Source organism: Sebastes fasciatus, chromosome 10, assembly GCF_043250625.1.
Source record: "Sebastes fasciatus isolate fSebFas1 chromosome 10, fSebFas1.pri, whole genome shotgun sequence".
NCBI classification, from domain to species: Eukaryota; Metazoa; Chordata; class Actinopteri; order Perciformes; family Sebastidae; genus Sebastes; species Sebastes fasciatus.
In genome coordinates, this window is record NC_133804.1 from 13,595,872 (window position 1) to 13,613,855 (window position 17,984).

Here is a 17,984-nt window from a genome sequence, read left to right on the forward strand (position 1 = left end):
GCTGTCAGATCAATATAGAGGAGTAGAGAGTACAATATTTGCCTCTGAGATGTAGTGGAGTAGAAGTTTAAAGTTGCATAAAATGGAAATTACTCACAACTACCTCCAATTTGTACTTAAGTACAACACTTGAGCAAGGCAAGGCAAGGCAAGGCAGCTTTATTTATATAGCACATTTCAGCAACAGGGCAATTCAAAGTGCTTTACATAAACATCCAAGAACATTGCGACAAAGTGCAAAAGAACATTATGACATAATTAAAACAGTTATAAAAACATTAAAGATTAGAAAATAAAAACAAGCTAAAAATAAAAGCTAGGATAGAAGCTAAAATAGAGTAAAACACACAAGAGTAAAAGCTCTAGTGCAGTATAAGATCATTATCTGGTTAAATAAAAAGGCAGCAGCAAAACAGGAAAGTTTTAATCTTTGATTTAAAAGAACTCAGAGTTGGAGTTGGTCCTGCAGGTTTCTGGGAGCTTGTTCCAAATATTTGGTGCATAAAAGCTGAAGGCTGCTGCTGAGTAAATGGTTATATTCCACCAATGCCTATACAATATTACTACAGATCTTTTTGCACAAAGGATGAAATGAATGGGATCTTGCAGGAAGGGGGATTTGTCATGGATGTTGGAGACCCCCCTTACACCCCTTACACACCCACCCCTCTAATTCAGCTTGTTTTATGAACTGGATGGCTGTGCATGCGCTCCAGTCACGAGCAAAGGAAAGGGAAATCATTGTAAATCCCATCCAGTGCCTCCTTGTGTGCATCCTTCTGACCAAACAGGGAAAGCTTTTTTTGGTTCATTTCCCTCACACATTCTGGCTGTGTCCTCTGTGTGCAGAGCAGCCTACAGACTACAGACTGGCATCGATTGGCCGAGGTTCACCTGAGTTTTCCCCCTCCATCTGCGGACATTCATTCACCACCAACCACCACCACCACCATCTCTCCACTGTCTCCACTGTCTCCAGCTGCATTCAAACTAACGAGTTTTTATCAGAAACAGCGCTCAGGCTTCTGCGCTTCTGGATCTGGAGACCTGGAGATGAAGACAGACTTTACGCTTTTCTGTCGGACTTTGATTGGAATAATATACGCCTCAGGTGAGAAAGGAGAAAGTTTGTTTGGAGCGCATAACTTTTTTTTTTTTATGGGGGGAAAGGTCGAGCTGACTGTTGACTCTAACTTTTTTGGTAAATAATTAATCCGAGGTTGATTGAAGTTTTATTTCTAAAGGGGTAAAAGTTTTATGCGCTTTTTAAGCTGCTGAAGCCAGGTGAACTTTTCTGTATACACTTTCTGTTTCATTAATAGGAAATAGAAGTGGGATACATTTTAATGCATCAATCAAAAACATGAACAGTCTGATTTGAATCCCCCCTCTGCGAATTTTTTCTTCACATTCATTTATCCCTCATACATGATTGAAAGTTTGCCTCTCAATATGGGACTGCATTAATAATGAGGAACCCAGTGGGAGACTCCAAGTCTGCATGCAGATAGGCACTAGAGGGAGGCATGCTGTTGTTGTGTTTGATAAAGATGCAGCTGTTAATTGATGATGCTGAACTCAGATTCTGTTGAATTTGTGAGTGATCAGAGTGTATAATGTATGTGGGTCACATTTTTAGAGGCAGACTGGGAGGAGAGTTGCTGACTAGACTGGACTGACATGTGCAGGAAGAGGCTTCAAATCTCTTAAGAGTGGTCTTTTTATGTCATCTTTTTGTAAAGCAAGTGAAAAGTGAGAGAGTGTCACTTGCATTGCACTTACAAACCAACTTGTTTCAAGACTTTTGGGGTTATTCTCAGGGTGATCTGCCTCTGTGTGCTTTTGGCCGCTTGTGTGTGTCCAGAAACTTCACAAAACAATTGTTTTTGTTGCATTATTTCATATCAGATACTCGAAACAGGGCCCTCTGCTTGACTTTGTTATCTGGGAGTATATGGCTGAGATTGTTTTGCCCCCCAGTGACTGAATGTGTATGTTGGGAGTTGTTCATCACTGATTGCTGTCGAACAGCTGTTCATAAAGACATACTTTTGTGAGGGGGCAGTCGCCATATGGCTGTCCGAATGGAGGGATGGCTCTCGCTCCTTTCATAAATATCGCTGAGGCTGTGCTGTGCTGGGTGGGTCACCTACATTTGTAGGAACAGATAAACAGTTTGGCTCTGTGTTTTTTCAGAGAGGAATGAGGAGATCCATTTCAAGGGAATCGCTGTGCTCAGTAACAGCATAGATTTTATAATGTGCGACAAATTGAAGTCTAAAATACACTTAAGAGTTTGCCATTAATCCACAATGTGTGCCTTTGAATTGTAAACACGTCTGTCATCACACAGACCTGATGTGCCTATTAGCGAATGTGTGATGTGTTATCTGTTGAAAGACTTATTGGCAGCCCTGTTAGTTCAACCATACAGGGGCCCCCATCTTTTCTCAGTCGATGCTGAGCACATAAAGGAGTATCTCACAACCATCCTGGAGGCACAAAGACCCACCAGCTTCACATCTCTAAATTACAGCCTCACAGTATGTAACTGTGAGATGGAGCGCCTTGTTAAGGTTGGAGAGGTGAGAGAAAAAGGCCACGCTCTGGCCCACCACCACTCGACATTGAAATGATTGCCTTTTTTCTAATGATGCAGCCTTATGTGAGGGTTGAACATGGTCTGGACGTAATGGAAATGTTAGAACTCATGTAAATTTGTTCTTTTCCTTCATGAATGCAGAGCATGACGCAACGCCAAGATAGACCTTGGGATGGATCTTGAACGCAGCAATGTACCTTTTGTCTGTTCTGCTTTTTAGAATCTCTCAAATAATTTGGGCATCTTTAAGGTCTTGTTTAAAAAAGATCGAATACCTCATATTTAAATACTAAAGAATACTGCAAGTGGGCAACTCCGGGGTCTTAAAAGTGAAGCCAATGCTGAAGTGCCTTAAACTTGCATTCTTTCTAATAGCCAGCAGGGGGCGACTCCTCTGGTTGCAAAAAGAAGTCTGATTGTATAGAAGTCTATGAGAAAATGACCCTACTTCTCACTTGATTTATTACCTCAGTAAACATTGTAAACATGAGTTTATGGTCTCAATCACTAGTTTCAAGTGTTCTTCAATACAGCATGATGTTCATTTAGTAAATTATGGTTCCATTTAGAGTCAAATAGACCATAAAGCAGGGGATGCTTTGGGGCGTGGCTACCTTGTGATTGACAGGTCCCTACCACGGCGTTGTCCGGTCTTAAAGTTAATTATAGCCTTTTTTTGGTCGCCTAAAAATGTCTTATTCAGCGTTTGGTTAGCTCCTCCCTCTCGTGTCACTTCTGGTTGCAAATATCCAAGATGGCGACAACCAAAATGCCAAGCTCGAGGCTTCAAAACGGCAGTCCACAAACCAAAGGGTGACGTCACGGTGACTACGTCCACTTCTTATATACAGTCTGTGATTTGTCCCAATAGTCTGAATGGTTTTCTTAACCCTCTTAACTTCTTAATATCTTACAACAACATACAGACATTAAAAAGACACATCTGAGTCAGAGAGCGCTTTTCCATTATTATTATGTGCGGAGGGGGAAATTGAGGGAGAGTGGAGTGCAGACCTGCCAGCCCAGAAGTCATTGTCATTTAAGGGGGGGTGGTGGTTATCATTTACGCAGCAGCTGCATTTATGGAGCTTCAAGATTCCCCCCCCCCCCCCCCCCCCCCCCCCCCCCCACCCGCCCCCGAGCCATTTGCTACCATCTTCCTGTCACGCTCTGTCTCTGGTTGAATTATGGTGGTTCCTTAACATTTATCACACAGCTACAGGAATTCTGTCTTACTTAGAGAAAGACATCTCGGTGAAACTTCGGATACCATTGAAATGAATTGTGAATCACTGATTGATTCGTCTCCTCTTAATTTCCTTGTTTTTGTTTGCAGCATAATTGGCCATTGAAAACCTTCCCAGTCACATTTTGAAAGCAGCGAATCATTTTTCTTTTTTTAACGCTGAGCTTTAGAGCCGAATGATCTTTGGCTTACTCTGTGTCTTGGGTGCATAGTGTTGATATTGCTTTTAGCAGAGTGTTTTCTGTACGCATACCTCCGCTTGATCAGATCATCCCAGAAATCTGACTCTCAACTTGAGGTATTATTCTAGTCGTCCACTTATAGAGGTCGAGTTGTTTTAGCCAACGATAGCCCCCTATCCTCAGTGCTGATCTCAGGATTCAATCTCAGGACCCCGAAGAGCGGACCCTCGGTGTCTGTCCCGGCATATCAGCTGGATAGCAGCTCGGATGAGAGAGGAATGCTGCTGCTGCTCCGTGTGGGAAGCTCTCTGCAGTAAAGTCCAAATAAATAGGGAGTCCGGTGCCTCACTCATCGCTGGCATGAAGTAGCGAGGCCCCTTGGGCATTTGGACGTCTGGTCACTCACTTTCTCATCACGCTAAAGCAGCACCAACACCCCAAATATGACGAGAGCTGAGAGATAAGCTCTTTCAACACCAGGAATCTGCAGCAAAAGCCAAATATGTGTCTGAGTTGGTGTTAGGTGGTTGATGAAAACCATCTGGGGTATTTTTGTTTTCATATTTCGGACCCCTCCATGTTGTCTGTGCCCAGTTTTCAGCCATGCTAGTGTGCTAGCTGGAGGGCTCTAGGTGTGGCAATGTGTGTCTGTTGGTCGCTTCACCACTTTGGTCCAGACTGAAATATCTCAACAACTGTTGGGCGGATTGCCATGATATTTAATATAGACGTTTATAGTCCTACGGGGGTTGAATCTACATTTTGTTGATCCCTGGACTTTTCCTGTAGCACCACTATGAGGTTTACATTTTTGGGCTTTTATTTAAATATCTTGACAGCTGCTGGGTTGATTGTTTGCTGTATGATTTTGTACAGATATCCATGGAGCACAGAGGATGAATCCAAAGGATTTAGGTGATCCCCCTGACTTTCCATCTAGAGCTACCATGAGATTGACATTTGTGTTTTTTAGTGAAATGTCTTGCCAACTATTGGATAGATTTCCATGCAATCACAACAGACATTCATGTTCCCCTCAGGATGAATTGTAATAACATCTGTGATCCCTTAGCTTTTCACCTAGCATCATAATCAGGTAAACATTTGTCCAGTCTTATGGTTTGTGTCCAAATACCTGCGAAACTTTAATGACATTTCCAGCTGGACTCTTTGTTTACTGTTAAAGCGCAAATGTTAGCATGCCAACACGCAAAATTAAGACCGTTAAAGGTGGATTTGGCGACATCTAGCAGTCAGGTTGCAGATTGCAACCAGCTGAAACTTCTACCATGGGCTAAGTGTGTAGGAGAACTACGGTGGCTGGCGTGAAAATGTAAAAACATGAATGGCCCCACCTAGAGCCAGTGTTTGGTTTGTCTCTTCTGGGATACAGTAGAACATTGCGGCGGGCTCCATGAAGAGGACCCGTTCCGTTATGTAGATATTAATGGCTCATTCTAAGCAAACAAAAACAAGATTCTTATTTTCAGGTGATTATAAACTAAATAAAACATACTTATTAATATTAAATTCCATTTCTGCCAATAGATCCCCCTAAATGTAACACACTGTTCCATTAACATAAACGGTGAACATTATACCTGTGTAACACCCGCATGTTAGCATTGTCACTGTGAGCATCTTAGCATGCTATTGTAGCTAAAACCACTGCTGTGCCGTAGCCTACGTATCTGCTAGTCCAGTTGTAGACTCTAAGGGCCAAGTTATGCTACAAAAGAGCTGGTTTGTTTGACGTGTTGTCCAACCACGTCGGGAATCCAAAGTGTTTATAGTTGGCCACACTGGAAGGCGGGCTGAAAATCTGTCCATCATAGAGAGGGGGGGGACGTGATGTGATTTAAATAGCCTACGGGATAAAGGCGCACATTTTCAGACAGCAGGCTCCTGCTCTGCTTCATTAATGTAAACGTTTCTTTGCGTTCTTAAAACACTCTCCCACACTTGGAATAATTACCATGCAGAGTATGTTTGACCTATTGATTCTCTCTCTCTGTCGCCTCTATCATGTTCACACGGGAGTTTTATACCGCAGCCAGTGGAGCACAGAGACCTTCAGAAATGAATTTTAGTGAGCACTTGAGCTATAACTCAATGAATCAGTACTCAGGGAATTAACATACCCATGAAGGGTTAAGAGTCTGCACAATTAAACATATAAGTGCTTTCACCTAGAGGTCACCGCTGCAGGTAATTGTGACAAAAATTGATCAGGAGGACTGCTGCACTTTTTTATGCTCAGCTTAAATTTTGGCAAGCTAGTGCGAGTCAGATTTCATCTGACAGGGAGGTGGATTTATCAACAAATTAGGCAGTCCAGAATAATTAGGGGATTTGAATTTACAGCTATAAACACTAGGTGTTGACTTTAAAAAGGTTCTTGTCATGCTAATGCGAGGCCAATTACAAGGAGATTCAGCACCTGTAACAGCCACTGAAAGGATGTTTATTGTAAGTAGCGTTGACAGACAATGTAGAGAAATTGCTTTGTGGCATCTATTGCCTTTATTGGTTGATCACTCTACACACGCTCTAAAGGCAGAAACTGGATCCTGGGACCCGGTGGCTGTTACACGGATATCACGACGCTCCAAAGTGCTTGCGTTGCTAAGAAACAAGCATAATTTAGAAAATTGAGACTCAGTCTCAGGCAGATGTGTGTGTGTGTGTATGGGGTTGTGACTTGGATGTCCGTGTTGCATTTCATTGGTCACCCGTGCGTCTTGCCTTGTCATTGAAGGTCGCTTGAGGTTCATGGGAAAGAGTCCATTGGCAAAGCCTGAGGAAATTGCCAGCTTCCCTCCCTTTAGGCATTCAGCAGTATAATTGTTGACCCGGCACTCCCTTCTTTGCCCTTGTTTTCTACGGCAACTTAAGCCGCCGCAGTGATTTAGCACGCTGGGACATCTGACACGGCAGCAGAGACTTGTTTATGGCCTGAATCTCCAGGAATTAGGTAACAAGCGCAGTAATGGGGCTCCTCAAAGTTTGGCCTCTGAGCAGTCGCAGCGTGAGTTTTAGGAGCGTGCAAGCCATCACAGCAGGCGTGGACTGTGCTAAATCTTTGGACTAAAAGAGATGTTTTGGATGTTTCACAACAGAAATGCCATTGCCAGGAGCCAGGTCAACGCATTTACCAGAATGCCAGAATATCCCTTCTCGGCATGGGAAAACATTTCTCAAAGATAAAAATGATGACGTGCAAAAAAAAAGGGTCGCCACAGAGGAAGAGCTTGAGTTGTCCGGTGTGCCTGTGAGGCAGGTACAGGAAGATTTATTCAGGGACAGAGGTTTTAAACATAGGAAGCTGGACCAGATGGCGTGTCGCCGCATCCTTAATTTCTCACCCCTCCTCTGGCAGGATGTTGGAAAGGCCTAGCTGCCCTAATAGTGGAGAGGACAGGGACGTAGTGGATGTCATCCTCCTCTGTTGTAACAATGAAATCAAAGCCGGGCTGCCAGTCAGCCCGTCGCCTGGCGCTGGCCCGGCCTTGTGTCCAGATGACAGAGGAAGTGGACTTTATTTCTTTCAGGGAGAGAGAGAGAGAGAGAGAGAGAGGGAGTGTGTTACAGCCTGAGGCCGGCTGACTCCACATCCAGAGTGCAGGTCTGCTCCATGGCCTGCATGGCCTCCCGTCCGTCGCCGGACATAACAGCGCTATTTCAGAGTTCCCCAGCCTTGGCCTTTTGCCAGATACTGTGTCACTGAAATAAATGGAGCTTCAATGTCACCTACATGTTGCTTTAAAAAAAAAAAAAATGCAATTCAGTCTCCTTCAAGTGTGGTTAACCCTGTGTGATTTGATTTGTGTCCATTGAAGGGAAGTCACAGCTGTATATTTACGGGTATTTTACCCATTTGTACAGCATATTACCACGAAGCAACAGCACAACTATCTAAGTGCAATTACTTTATCTGTGAAAACCTGTGTCTGTATTTTTGACTCCCACGTCGCATCCTTTCTGAGACTCTGAGAAAAGCTTTATTTGTTTACACAAGGTTCCTCTTTTCCCGTTCCTGTCACGTGACCGATCGGAGACAAAACTACAGAGGAGCGAGGAAACACTGACGGCAACATCTCCTTCGCCGTCCATGAAAAAGGGAAGTGGGAGAAGCGTGAACATGATAAAGAAAACAGGAAATTTGCTCCCAATGAAAAAAAAACAGTTTTCTGTCTTTCACACAAGCTTTAATGTGCCTTGTGTCGTACACGCGGAGAGAGGAGCGCTCGTCTTCATGTGTACCTTTGATGCTCTTGACTGCCTCGTATGTGTCTGCTTGTCGGAGAAGCTTTACATTTTTAACTGGCTTAGACAGTGCCTTATGGCGTCTTCCTTTGTGTGTGTGTGTATGATTTATCTCTAGTTGGCAGGTGGCCTCCTTAGGCTGGGAAGTCCAGTTTCAGTACTCCCTGACTGTGACAAAAACACCAGCGTGAACCATGAACAGAGCTCAGCAAAGGATAAGATGAACGCACATAGCCTACGCAGAGGCATTTAAATGGGTAAAAGATCTACTGTATACACCACTGTACTCCCACTACAAGAACAATTTTACAGGTAATTGTGCCATAACTCCTCACAAAACAAGCACACAATAGCCCTGAATTGACCATATCATTGCCTCTGTAACTCTGCAGAGCTATTTCAATTGGAAATTTTCATTATTCCCTGATTCTTGTTTGAAGCCACACTGGAGGACTGTTGTTTTAATAATTCATACACTGTTGACACACACACACACACACACACACACACTAGCCATCAGTAGGGGGAGCAAGCAAGGGAAGAAGTGATCTGATAAGAAACTTTGTTTGATTTGTGTGACTAACTGCGTTTTAGAACGAATATTCTGCAGTATTTTACTGTGTTCCTTTTCTTAAAGGAATAGTTCAATATTTTGGGAAATTATCTGTTTTCTTTCCGAGAGTTAAATGAGAAGATTGATACCACTCTCATGTCTGTACGGTACATATGTAACCACAGCCCGCAGACGGTTAGCTTAGCTTAGCATAAAGACTGGAAACAGGGGGAAACAGCTAGCCTGGCACTGTCCGAAGGTAACAAAAGCTGCTACATAGCTACATATTTACTGTACAGACATGAGTTTGGTATCAATCTTCACTTCTAACTCTTGGTAACAAAGAAATAAACATGTTTCCCAAAATGTCAAATTATTCCTTTAATTTTTTGGGCATTTTGCCTTTTTCCCCTGACTGGGACAAAAGGTAGACATTGCGATTGTGTGGTATGCATCCTCAACCACTTGGCCATCTTGACTGATTTTGCAGTTTAAACGCAGAATAAAAGCATGACAGGAAACGTCAGCTTCACTGTCTATTAGCACTTATTTTTCAGGAGTTTGCAATTGTCCAAAAAAAATTGGGTTTACATTTTTTTAATCTTTTCTCTTACATTTTTTTGTCACATTTCGCAGCACTGAATTGTTCAGATGCAGCAGTTCTCTGCACGTCTTCGTATGCTGGCCCTTTAATAAATCAAGAGCTACGTCTGATGTACCTCTGGCATGCTGTTTGAACACTTCAATTGACAAGTAGTCGGTCACACATCTTCCCTCCCTGTCAACCAGGTATGTGAAGCTGACACATCAAAGTGCAGCCCGATGCACATGCTGAGTGAACCGACCCAATTGTCCTTGAAAAATCGGACTTCCGGCACTTATCTCACACATACATCTGGCAATTCCATCATGACAGAGGCATGCAGCACGGAAAAGACCAGCTGTGTGATGTGTCTAATGTATCCATGTCTATATGATTGCTGTCACATTGTACTTGCCATGCTTGTCACTGCCTCATCCTTCTCTCAACTACATTAAACCTACCAAAGCACTTACCGTTCCCTCTCTTGTTTTGCTGATTTAAACAAATATCAGCCTGAAAAGTTTTTAAAGGCCACTCAAACCTTTATGTTTGCCTGGCAGAGCTAGCTGGAGCTGGTGCAGGGTACACACACATTACTCCCACAGTGAGAATGGCTTTTCACAACAACAGAGAAAGCACATTTCGCAAGAGCGATGGCAAGTTTTTACAAGGACATGTTCAGTGAGCTGTTTCCCCGAGACAAGAAAAGTTCTTTTATTTTAATCTTCAGTAATTGTTGAATTATTTTTTACGATCCCCAGTGATCAGAGTGTCAGCCATTGTGAAATGAGCTGAATCACATGGTTCATAAAGTCACTGTCAAAGCAAGTGCTTGAAACAAAGAAAATTGGCTACAAGAGAGACTGTCAGAGTGTCAATGCGGCGTTTATCTGTCTGAAGGATTTTATACATCTAAACGTGTGTTTCTGCCCTGTGTAATCATACGATAACAGAGCGAGTGAGTCAACTTTGGAAATATTGTGTTTTTATCTTTGTGGGCTAAAATGCGATGTTGCTTCTTGTTGGTTGAAGCTAATCACCCAAAGCTGCTGCTTATCTCTGCACCACCAGCTGGAATGCATGGGAAAAGAGGGGAAGCAAGCTCAAATATTGTTTTGGCTCTCTGCCCCCTGTTCACATTGGTAAGATGGTTGCCAACAAGCCAATCACCATCCATTTGAGTTTGCTCCGGCCAATAATCGTTCTGAATAGATAGATGTTGATCTGTCACATGTTGTTAGCTTACAGAAAAAGGATTTGGATAACGCGCCGTACCAGCCCTTTTGCATGTTTTATCTCATTTTCAACAAACTAGTGCAGAGCCGGCTGCTTGGCCTCCGGTATTGCTGCTTGCAGCTTTAGCCATGGATGTTTAATAAGACGTGGACATGGTGCCACTGTTCAGCCCATTTTTTTCCAGTGGCCACTCGCGGTATTGCAGCAAAAAATCAAATCCCCCGGCAGCCTAAAAAACATTTTCCCCATAGACCACCATTGTAAAAGACACGTCTGTAAAACTGTTGACAGGACACCTTGAACTGCAAACAAGGTTGATTATGACTCTTTCTGTTATGAATTTTTGATCCATGGAGGTTTTATATATGAAAACTTTCCTCCTATTGCCAAGAAAAGTGATTTTAAAATCTGTGACGTCATCACAATGTAAAGTCTATGGGCCGTGCGGGAGCTCGCTGGTGGGGCTAAGCGACAGAAACACAATATTGTGCATATTCAGTGGGCCGCAACTGGCTCTGTTCGACCTGAAGGAGCAGCGGCTCTACTCTGAGCTCCCTCCAGATGTCTGAGCTCCTCTACCTATCTCTGAGACTGAACCCAGCCACCCTACGAAGGAAGCTCATTTTGGCCGCTTGTATCCATGATCTCATTCTTCCGGTCACTACTCAAAGCTCTTGACCATAGGTGAGGTCGAAAGCTTTGCCCTCTGGCTCAGCTCCCTCTTCGCCACAACGGTTCGGTACAGCGCCCGCATAACTGCTGACGCCACACCGAACCCTCGGTCCATCTCACGCTCCATTTTACCCTTACTCGTGAACTCCCTCGCAATCCATTGTTTTCCGGCAGAGAACCATGGCCTCTAGACTGACAGACCATGCTGTTGTGTTTTCATCTTTTAAATGTGTTTTTCTGACCTTCCAGGCAGCCACTGGCTTCCATTAATGTCTGTCCTGTTAAAAACAAAAAGATCATCAGACTCTTTAAACCTGCCGGTGATATACAGTATAATGTATGACAATAAACATCAACTCAGAATTTATTTTACTCATAGTTACACTGTCATTATGAATTAGCGCAGTGCACACTTTTCAAATCAATCTTCACTTTACAATGATAACAAAACACTGACAAAAAAATTAATGCAGACAAGATGTTAACTGTGATGGATTACACAACTCAAGCAGGATTAAACACTTCCAACACTGATTGGTTTTCATGTCACAGAAATGAATAGAAGCCAGTGGCTTAAAGTTAATGTAAACTGTAGCTAAGGAGTTAAAACCAGCCACTTATATAATAAATAAAAGAAAAGTGAAAGTTATAACTCAATAGTGAAATGAAACATTTTTTTCTGAGGGCACTTGCAGTGCATTCAGACACTGTTGAGTCAGTCATTTTCTTTTTGAAGCTGCAGCCTTGTGAACTGGATGGGAACACAGTCTCCTTTAACCACAGTCCACAGCTGCAGCTCTGCGTGCTTACTCACTGTCCACCTACACATCGCTTTTTGCTGACTGTCCTCCAGCTGAAACTGCTGTTTAGGAACAAGGCTTATACAAATACGGATAGACTTTTTTTCCTTCATGCCGCTGTTTAATGCACATTAAGATAAATGAGCTAACTGAGTAATAACAGTCATAACAATCTGTCAAGAAACGCAGCATGAAAGGTCGCAGCAGGGAAATGTGTTTATTATCATGACGAGATACGCTATCAGCCATGATTTGTTTGGTTTTCTTTGGCATTCGCTTCACATAGCTGTACATCGGAACGGCGTGTGCTTTTAATTATATTTGAAGGAGTGCAAACAATTGTTAATGGGATTATATATTTTCTTAAATCATTTAATGTAGCTGACAGGATGACAGGCCTCCATATCTGGTGTCTCTGGTAACATGATGTATAGCTACATTATACAGCTCATCCATATGGAAGATATCGACATCTGGCACAAAACATTTTCATCAGTGTGAAGCATGGGGAAAGAACTAGCAGCTCCTGTTGCATCATGGGGCGGGAGTCACCTACAGTAAGGCGTAGAAAAGCCCCCTTCCTACATCTCATCAATCTGAAGTGTCCAAACAGCAGAGAAGTCGGCGGCTGTTTTGGCCAGCAGCCATGTGTAACCCTGCACACATTAAGTTATGACTTTGCGGCACCTCCTTCGGCGGCTATGAGAGAGCCACTTAGGATGACAAGTGATATAGTGAAAGAGATACAAAGTCTTGACAAGTAATGTGGCACATTAGCCTCAAACTCGCCCTGGAAATAGACCATGTCAGGACTGCTGAGCTCAGAGGACACCAGCGTATTTGTCATGATGAATTGTATCAGTTTGGGTGATCTGTGAAATGTTTTTGCTTGACTTCAAAGAGCTCGACTCCATGAGGGTGTAATGTCATTCTCTGCCCTCTGGTGTGAGACACTCTTGCTGTACTGTGATAGACGTATCAGTCCATCTTACTATACCTGAGCGTTTCAAATGGCAGAAGCTGAAATGTTCCCTTTATGGTAAATACATCTTTTTCAGGTTTCCCTCCCAAGATACACCTCCAACATCTTGATGTCTTGTCTCTCAGGGCATGCCAGTCAGTCTTGACATTTCTAAAAAGATTCACAATTTGCATCCTGTCTGTCAGAGTGCGATCTCTCAACAGATTGTGAGGGAAGCATCCATCACGGAGGCTCAGCTACAGTAGTGATTAATCTCAGAGCTCTGCACACCTCTCAGAAAGAAAAATCATGTCACTTCGCTTCAGCCTATACACTGGATTCTTGTTTATTTTCCTATGATATTCCCTCGAGATACTGAAAGTAAATCCCTCGAGTTTCTTAAAATTATCTCGAGGGATTTTCAGTATTTCGAGTTTACTATTGTATAAGAATCTATACTGTAAATGTGTAGGGCTTTGCCTGGCGTGTTTTGCACTGTGATGTGTGTCCTTGATGGCATGCGTCTTTGTTTGTAATAAAAAATGTAGAAGGTCGAATCTGTAAGGGTGGCAGCGTGTATTTCCTTCCACAGTGTCTTCTCAGCAGAGTGGCTTTAGAGCAACAAGTCCTTCAACCTAAACAACAAAACAAGTAATTTGCCATCGCCTCCAAATTTGTCCTTGAGCTTTTTCTGACTCCTGAGGGAGATATTTATTTCTTTAGCTGGTAAATGCTCCACTGTGTTCACCAGCTAGTCGCTAACTTTGTCTGTGCTGAGCATGTACATAGACTATAAAATATGTGCGTAGTCTCTGTGACATCACCCATAGGTTTCTGAAGAGCCGCTGTGAAGCTCAAAGTGGGCGGCTCCGGGCGGCGTAATCTTGGCAGTGCCGACACAGCCTAACTCCCGGCTAATGGTCGTGTCTAGAAGGAAACCCGCAACTTGAAAAAACTCTTACGAGACTTGCTGCCCGATGACCTATCCTAATCTTAAGTATTTGAGGTCAATGCCTAACCTTAACCATCTCGCGAGAGTTACGCAATTTCCTTGTATGTTACCTTCTAGACATGACCCCGACTTATCCAAAAATGGGCAAAGAAGTGGATTGTCTGTGGAGCTGACTTCTGCGTTGGCTTAATTTTTCAGCACCGGATATTGCTGCTTGGGCAGGTATCGTATAGTGGATTTACCAGAGCTTTTATCACTGAAAACAGCAGATGAGAGCCATGAGAGTGAACCTAAATAGCGACTTTCTATTCTGATTCTACCTTTCGCACTAAGTTTGTCAGCCATTTGAATGTCACACAGTAATATACACGCTCCCAGGCAGTCAGGCTTTGACATATGCTCTCCATCTATAGCCAGAGGTAAACATCCAGGTCTGCTGCTGTCCATAGTGGGCACAAGAAGGTGTGGGAGATCCAGCGCTCATCTGTCTGCTGTGCCTTAAGATTGAGCTAGGAGATCTCTCTCGTTCTCCTCCCTTAGTGTGTGTGAAAGAAATTCGGTGTTAGTGAAGATGTGAGCTGTCCTGACAGGAATTTCCTTTCACACTTTCCCCTAGTCTGTAGCTCTTGGGGGGCCCTGTGTATGTTTCTCTGATCCACTGTTTGGCTTGACAGCATTTCAGGTGTGAGGAAGGGTGGACAAAGCTGTGTTGTGCTGCAGACGGGTGGGGATGGGACTGAAGTTGGTGGCGGGTTCACATCTGAGCTGAGACAATATGTTGGGGAAACTTTGCGTCTCCTTTGGGGGCTGAGTTAAAGATCTCTGAAAGAGTAAGGAAGGAATACCCCGCCGGGAGCCAAGCTGGGAATGATTCATGGAGCCACCACTTCCCACTTCAGCAGCGTGTCATGTTTGCTTTCTGTCAGCATGGCGATATTAGCTGTCCCAGTTCACATTCATACAAGTGTTATTTTGTGGTTTTAGATTAGCATGATATCACAAGTTTTAATATCCAAGCAAAGACAGAAACAGATGTTGCTTGATGGTTTTGTGGTCTCGACTGTGATCTCCTGCAGAAATGAACAATGACATTAGGAATGTGAATCAATATATTATTAGCATGAAAGAAAGTAGGAAGGTCAACACGAGTAAAAGTAAAGCACGTAGTTCAACATTTTGGGAAATACACTTATTCACTATCTAATACACATTTTTATCAACACATTCTTCTTCCTAGTCAAAACCTGTCGCCTACATTACCCACAATGCAACCCGAATGCAGACAGTTTGGTCAAAGAGAATAGAAGCAAAGAGACGAAACTCATTTTGTTTTACTTTTGTATCGCATTTTGTAGGCGGACGTTTTACCGGCATCCGGTAGTCGCTTTCAGTCCAAAATGGCAAAAGCGTAGCTTTGCTGCTGGGTGCTGATGTTGCAATTGAACGAACAATTGACTTTCACTTCTTGGCAATATACGTTCTTTGGTTTGGTCAGAGATTCAGGTGTGTTGTGCTAGATGCGGCTAATGTAGCCTCAAGCCGCTAGCCTCAAGGCAGACATGAGTAGCGAGTTTTATCCAATTTTGCACAGCTCTGGAGACACAAAAGGCTTTAAACAACACTGTTTCACATATGCTACTATACTCCTCCAACATATGTAAACAGACTTTGATGTGTAAAAGTGGAATTTCCCTAACAGCACCCCTAAAGCTCACTAATTAACACGTTATTAATCTTGTTTGTTTAATCCGTACAAAAATGCTGAGGTTTGTTATCACTGTGAGGTTGCCAGGCAACCAGCAGAAACACCAGGATGTGACTGTGTCAGGCCAAGGAATAGTCTGTCACACAGGCTCCTACATGACATGTACATTTGTCCCGGATTAAACTACTTTATGACTGCAACTAACTATTATTTTCATTTTCGATTAATCTGTCGATTATTTTCTCGATTAATCGATTAGTTGTTTGGTTTATAAAATGTCAGAAAATGGTGAAAAATGTCGATCAATGTTTCCCAAAGCCCAAGATGACGTCAAAATGTCTTGTTTTGTCAACAACTCAAAAGATATTCTGTTGACAAAGAGGAGTAAAGAAACCAGAAAATATTCACATTTAAGAAGCTGGAATCAGAAAATTTTGACTTTTCTTAAAAATAATTCTACAACCGATTAATTGATTATCAAAATAATTGCCGATTAATTTAATAGTTGACAAGTAATCGATTAATTGTTGCAGCTTTAAACTAACTGATTAAATATGTATTTTTAAATATATATATATAAATATATATATATATACATCAGCTTTAAACTAACTGATTAAATATGTATATTTAAATGTATATTTAAATATAAATATAAATATATGTATATATATAAAATAATAATTATATATAGGTAATATTAATATATAATCTGTATAAATATGACAGATATGAGAGTTGCACAGATCTTCTCATCTTACTCTCGGCAAGAAAGCAAATACGCATATTTCCCAAAATGTTTATTCCTTTAAGGAAACTGAATAAAATTATATAAAATTGACATGACACGCGAAAAGGGAAATTTAACAGTAAAAACTTCACCAATGTCTGAAAGTCCCTGGCAAAATATCTTGTGTTTTTATATGTTTTTCCTTTATTTTCGAATTCGTTTTCATTCAGAGTAGATGTTGAAGAAAAAAAGAAAATCAATATAGCGGAGGGCAATGCAGCAGAAGAACGGCCTTGATTATTTTCTTGCCACAGTGTAGAAAAATGGCTGGCCACTCATTTTTTATTGAAAGCATAGCAGTCGGTTTAAATAAAGTCCTTCTGGGAACTGAAGTAGAAACACACAAGATGGGTTGAAGGAAGGATGATGTTTTTCAATCTTCTGTATAAAGTCTCTAATAACTGTGCATACCTTCACTTTACTGTGTTCTAGACGGACCACTCAAAGTCAAGGGTGTCTTTTTTGAGTTTCTGTGTGTTTGCGGTATTGGAAGGAACCCAGGCTGATCAGTCTCCTTCCACTGGGATCAGCCTTTACTGTAAACACGATTAACAAAATATTTACATGAGAATAACCTTGCTCTATTGTGCTCCCTGGGCAGCAGGATGTGTTGGAGGAATGATGTTTGTGCACGAGAATCGCAGCTGTCCGGAGCTCTGGGTTTTGATTGGCAGCCGGTCACGATTTGTGAAATCATTCTGCTTTTTCTGTTGCCGGTGCTGAAGTCTTGTGTTACACATGCTTGAAGATGTGTGTGTCATGTTCGTAAAAATGTCTATAGAAAAGGGAATAATGATTAGAATATTCAAAGAAGGCTTTCAGGTATTTAAGTTGCTGCTGTATTTGTCCTTGAGTAGTTCCTCCTCCTTTGTTTGCTCGGCTGGGAAAGTGAATTAAATACAGCACACGTATCACAATGATATTCAAACACAGTCCGATGTGAAAAATGGTCATCATTTGCTTCCATAAATGCAAAGACAGCCTCTCCACCTTCATCCACCCTCTGTGCTATCGCTCTGTGTGTGTTTTCATCTCTAATGATATCCAGGTGGGGCATAAGTCATGGTGGCACTTTTATATTTGATAGACTGTAGGTGTGGAGTCTGACTGAGCGCTAATGGCACCCAGAGGGGACTCTGGGACGGTAATGACATTCTAGGCCGACCACATTAACCAAGCGCAAGTCAGTGAAGTGAATGCAGTGGTAATGAATCAAGGGCAAATTGTGACTATTTCAGAGCTGGAAGCAGGGAGCTGTGAGAAGCACTGCCTCATGAGTGGGCCATGATTTCTCCGTCTGGGTGTTTCTAGCATCAGGGACCCGAGTGCTTTGCCCGTAGATTGCCTTACAGCTTGTAAATGTAATGAACAACATGCTATCTGAGCTGCTGTCGTGTTGGATTACAGATTCCTGATGTGTTTTGGAGATTTGACAG

General features: G+C 42.4%; 1 protein-coding gene across 1 annotated transcript in view; it reads left to right on the forward strand.

Annotated features, from left to right (window-relative positions):
- Window positions 1-824: 824 nt before the first annotated feature.
- Window positions 825-17,984, forward strand: part of flt4 (fms related receptor tyrosine kinase 4) — a 51,465-nt gene continuing 34,305 nt past the window's right edge. Inside the window, exon 1 of the mRNA XM_074648306.1 lies at window positions 825-1,111. Coding sequence (XP_074504407.1) covers window positions 1,054-1,111 — 58 coding nt within the window. The 5' untranslated portion in view covers window positions 825-1,053. The remainder of the gene's footprint in view (window positions 1,112-17,984) is intronic.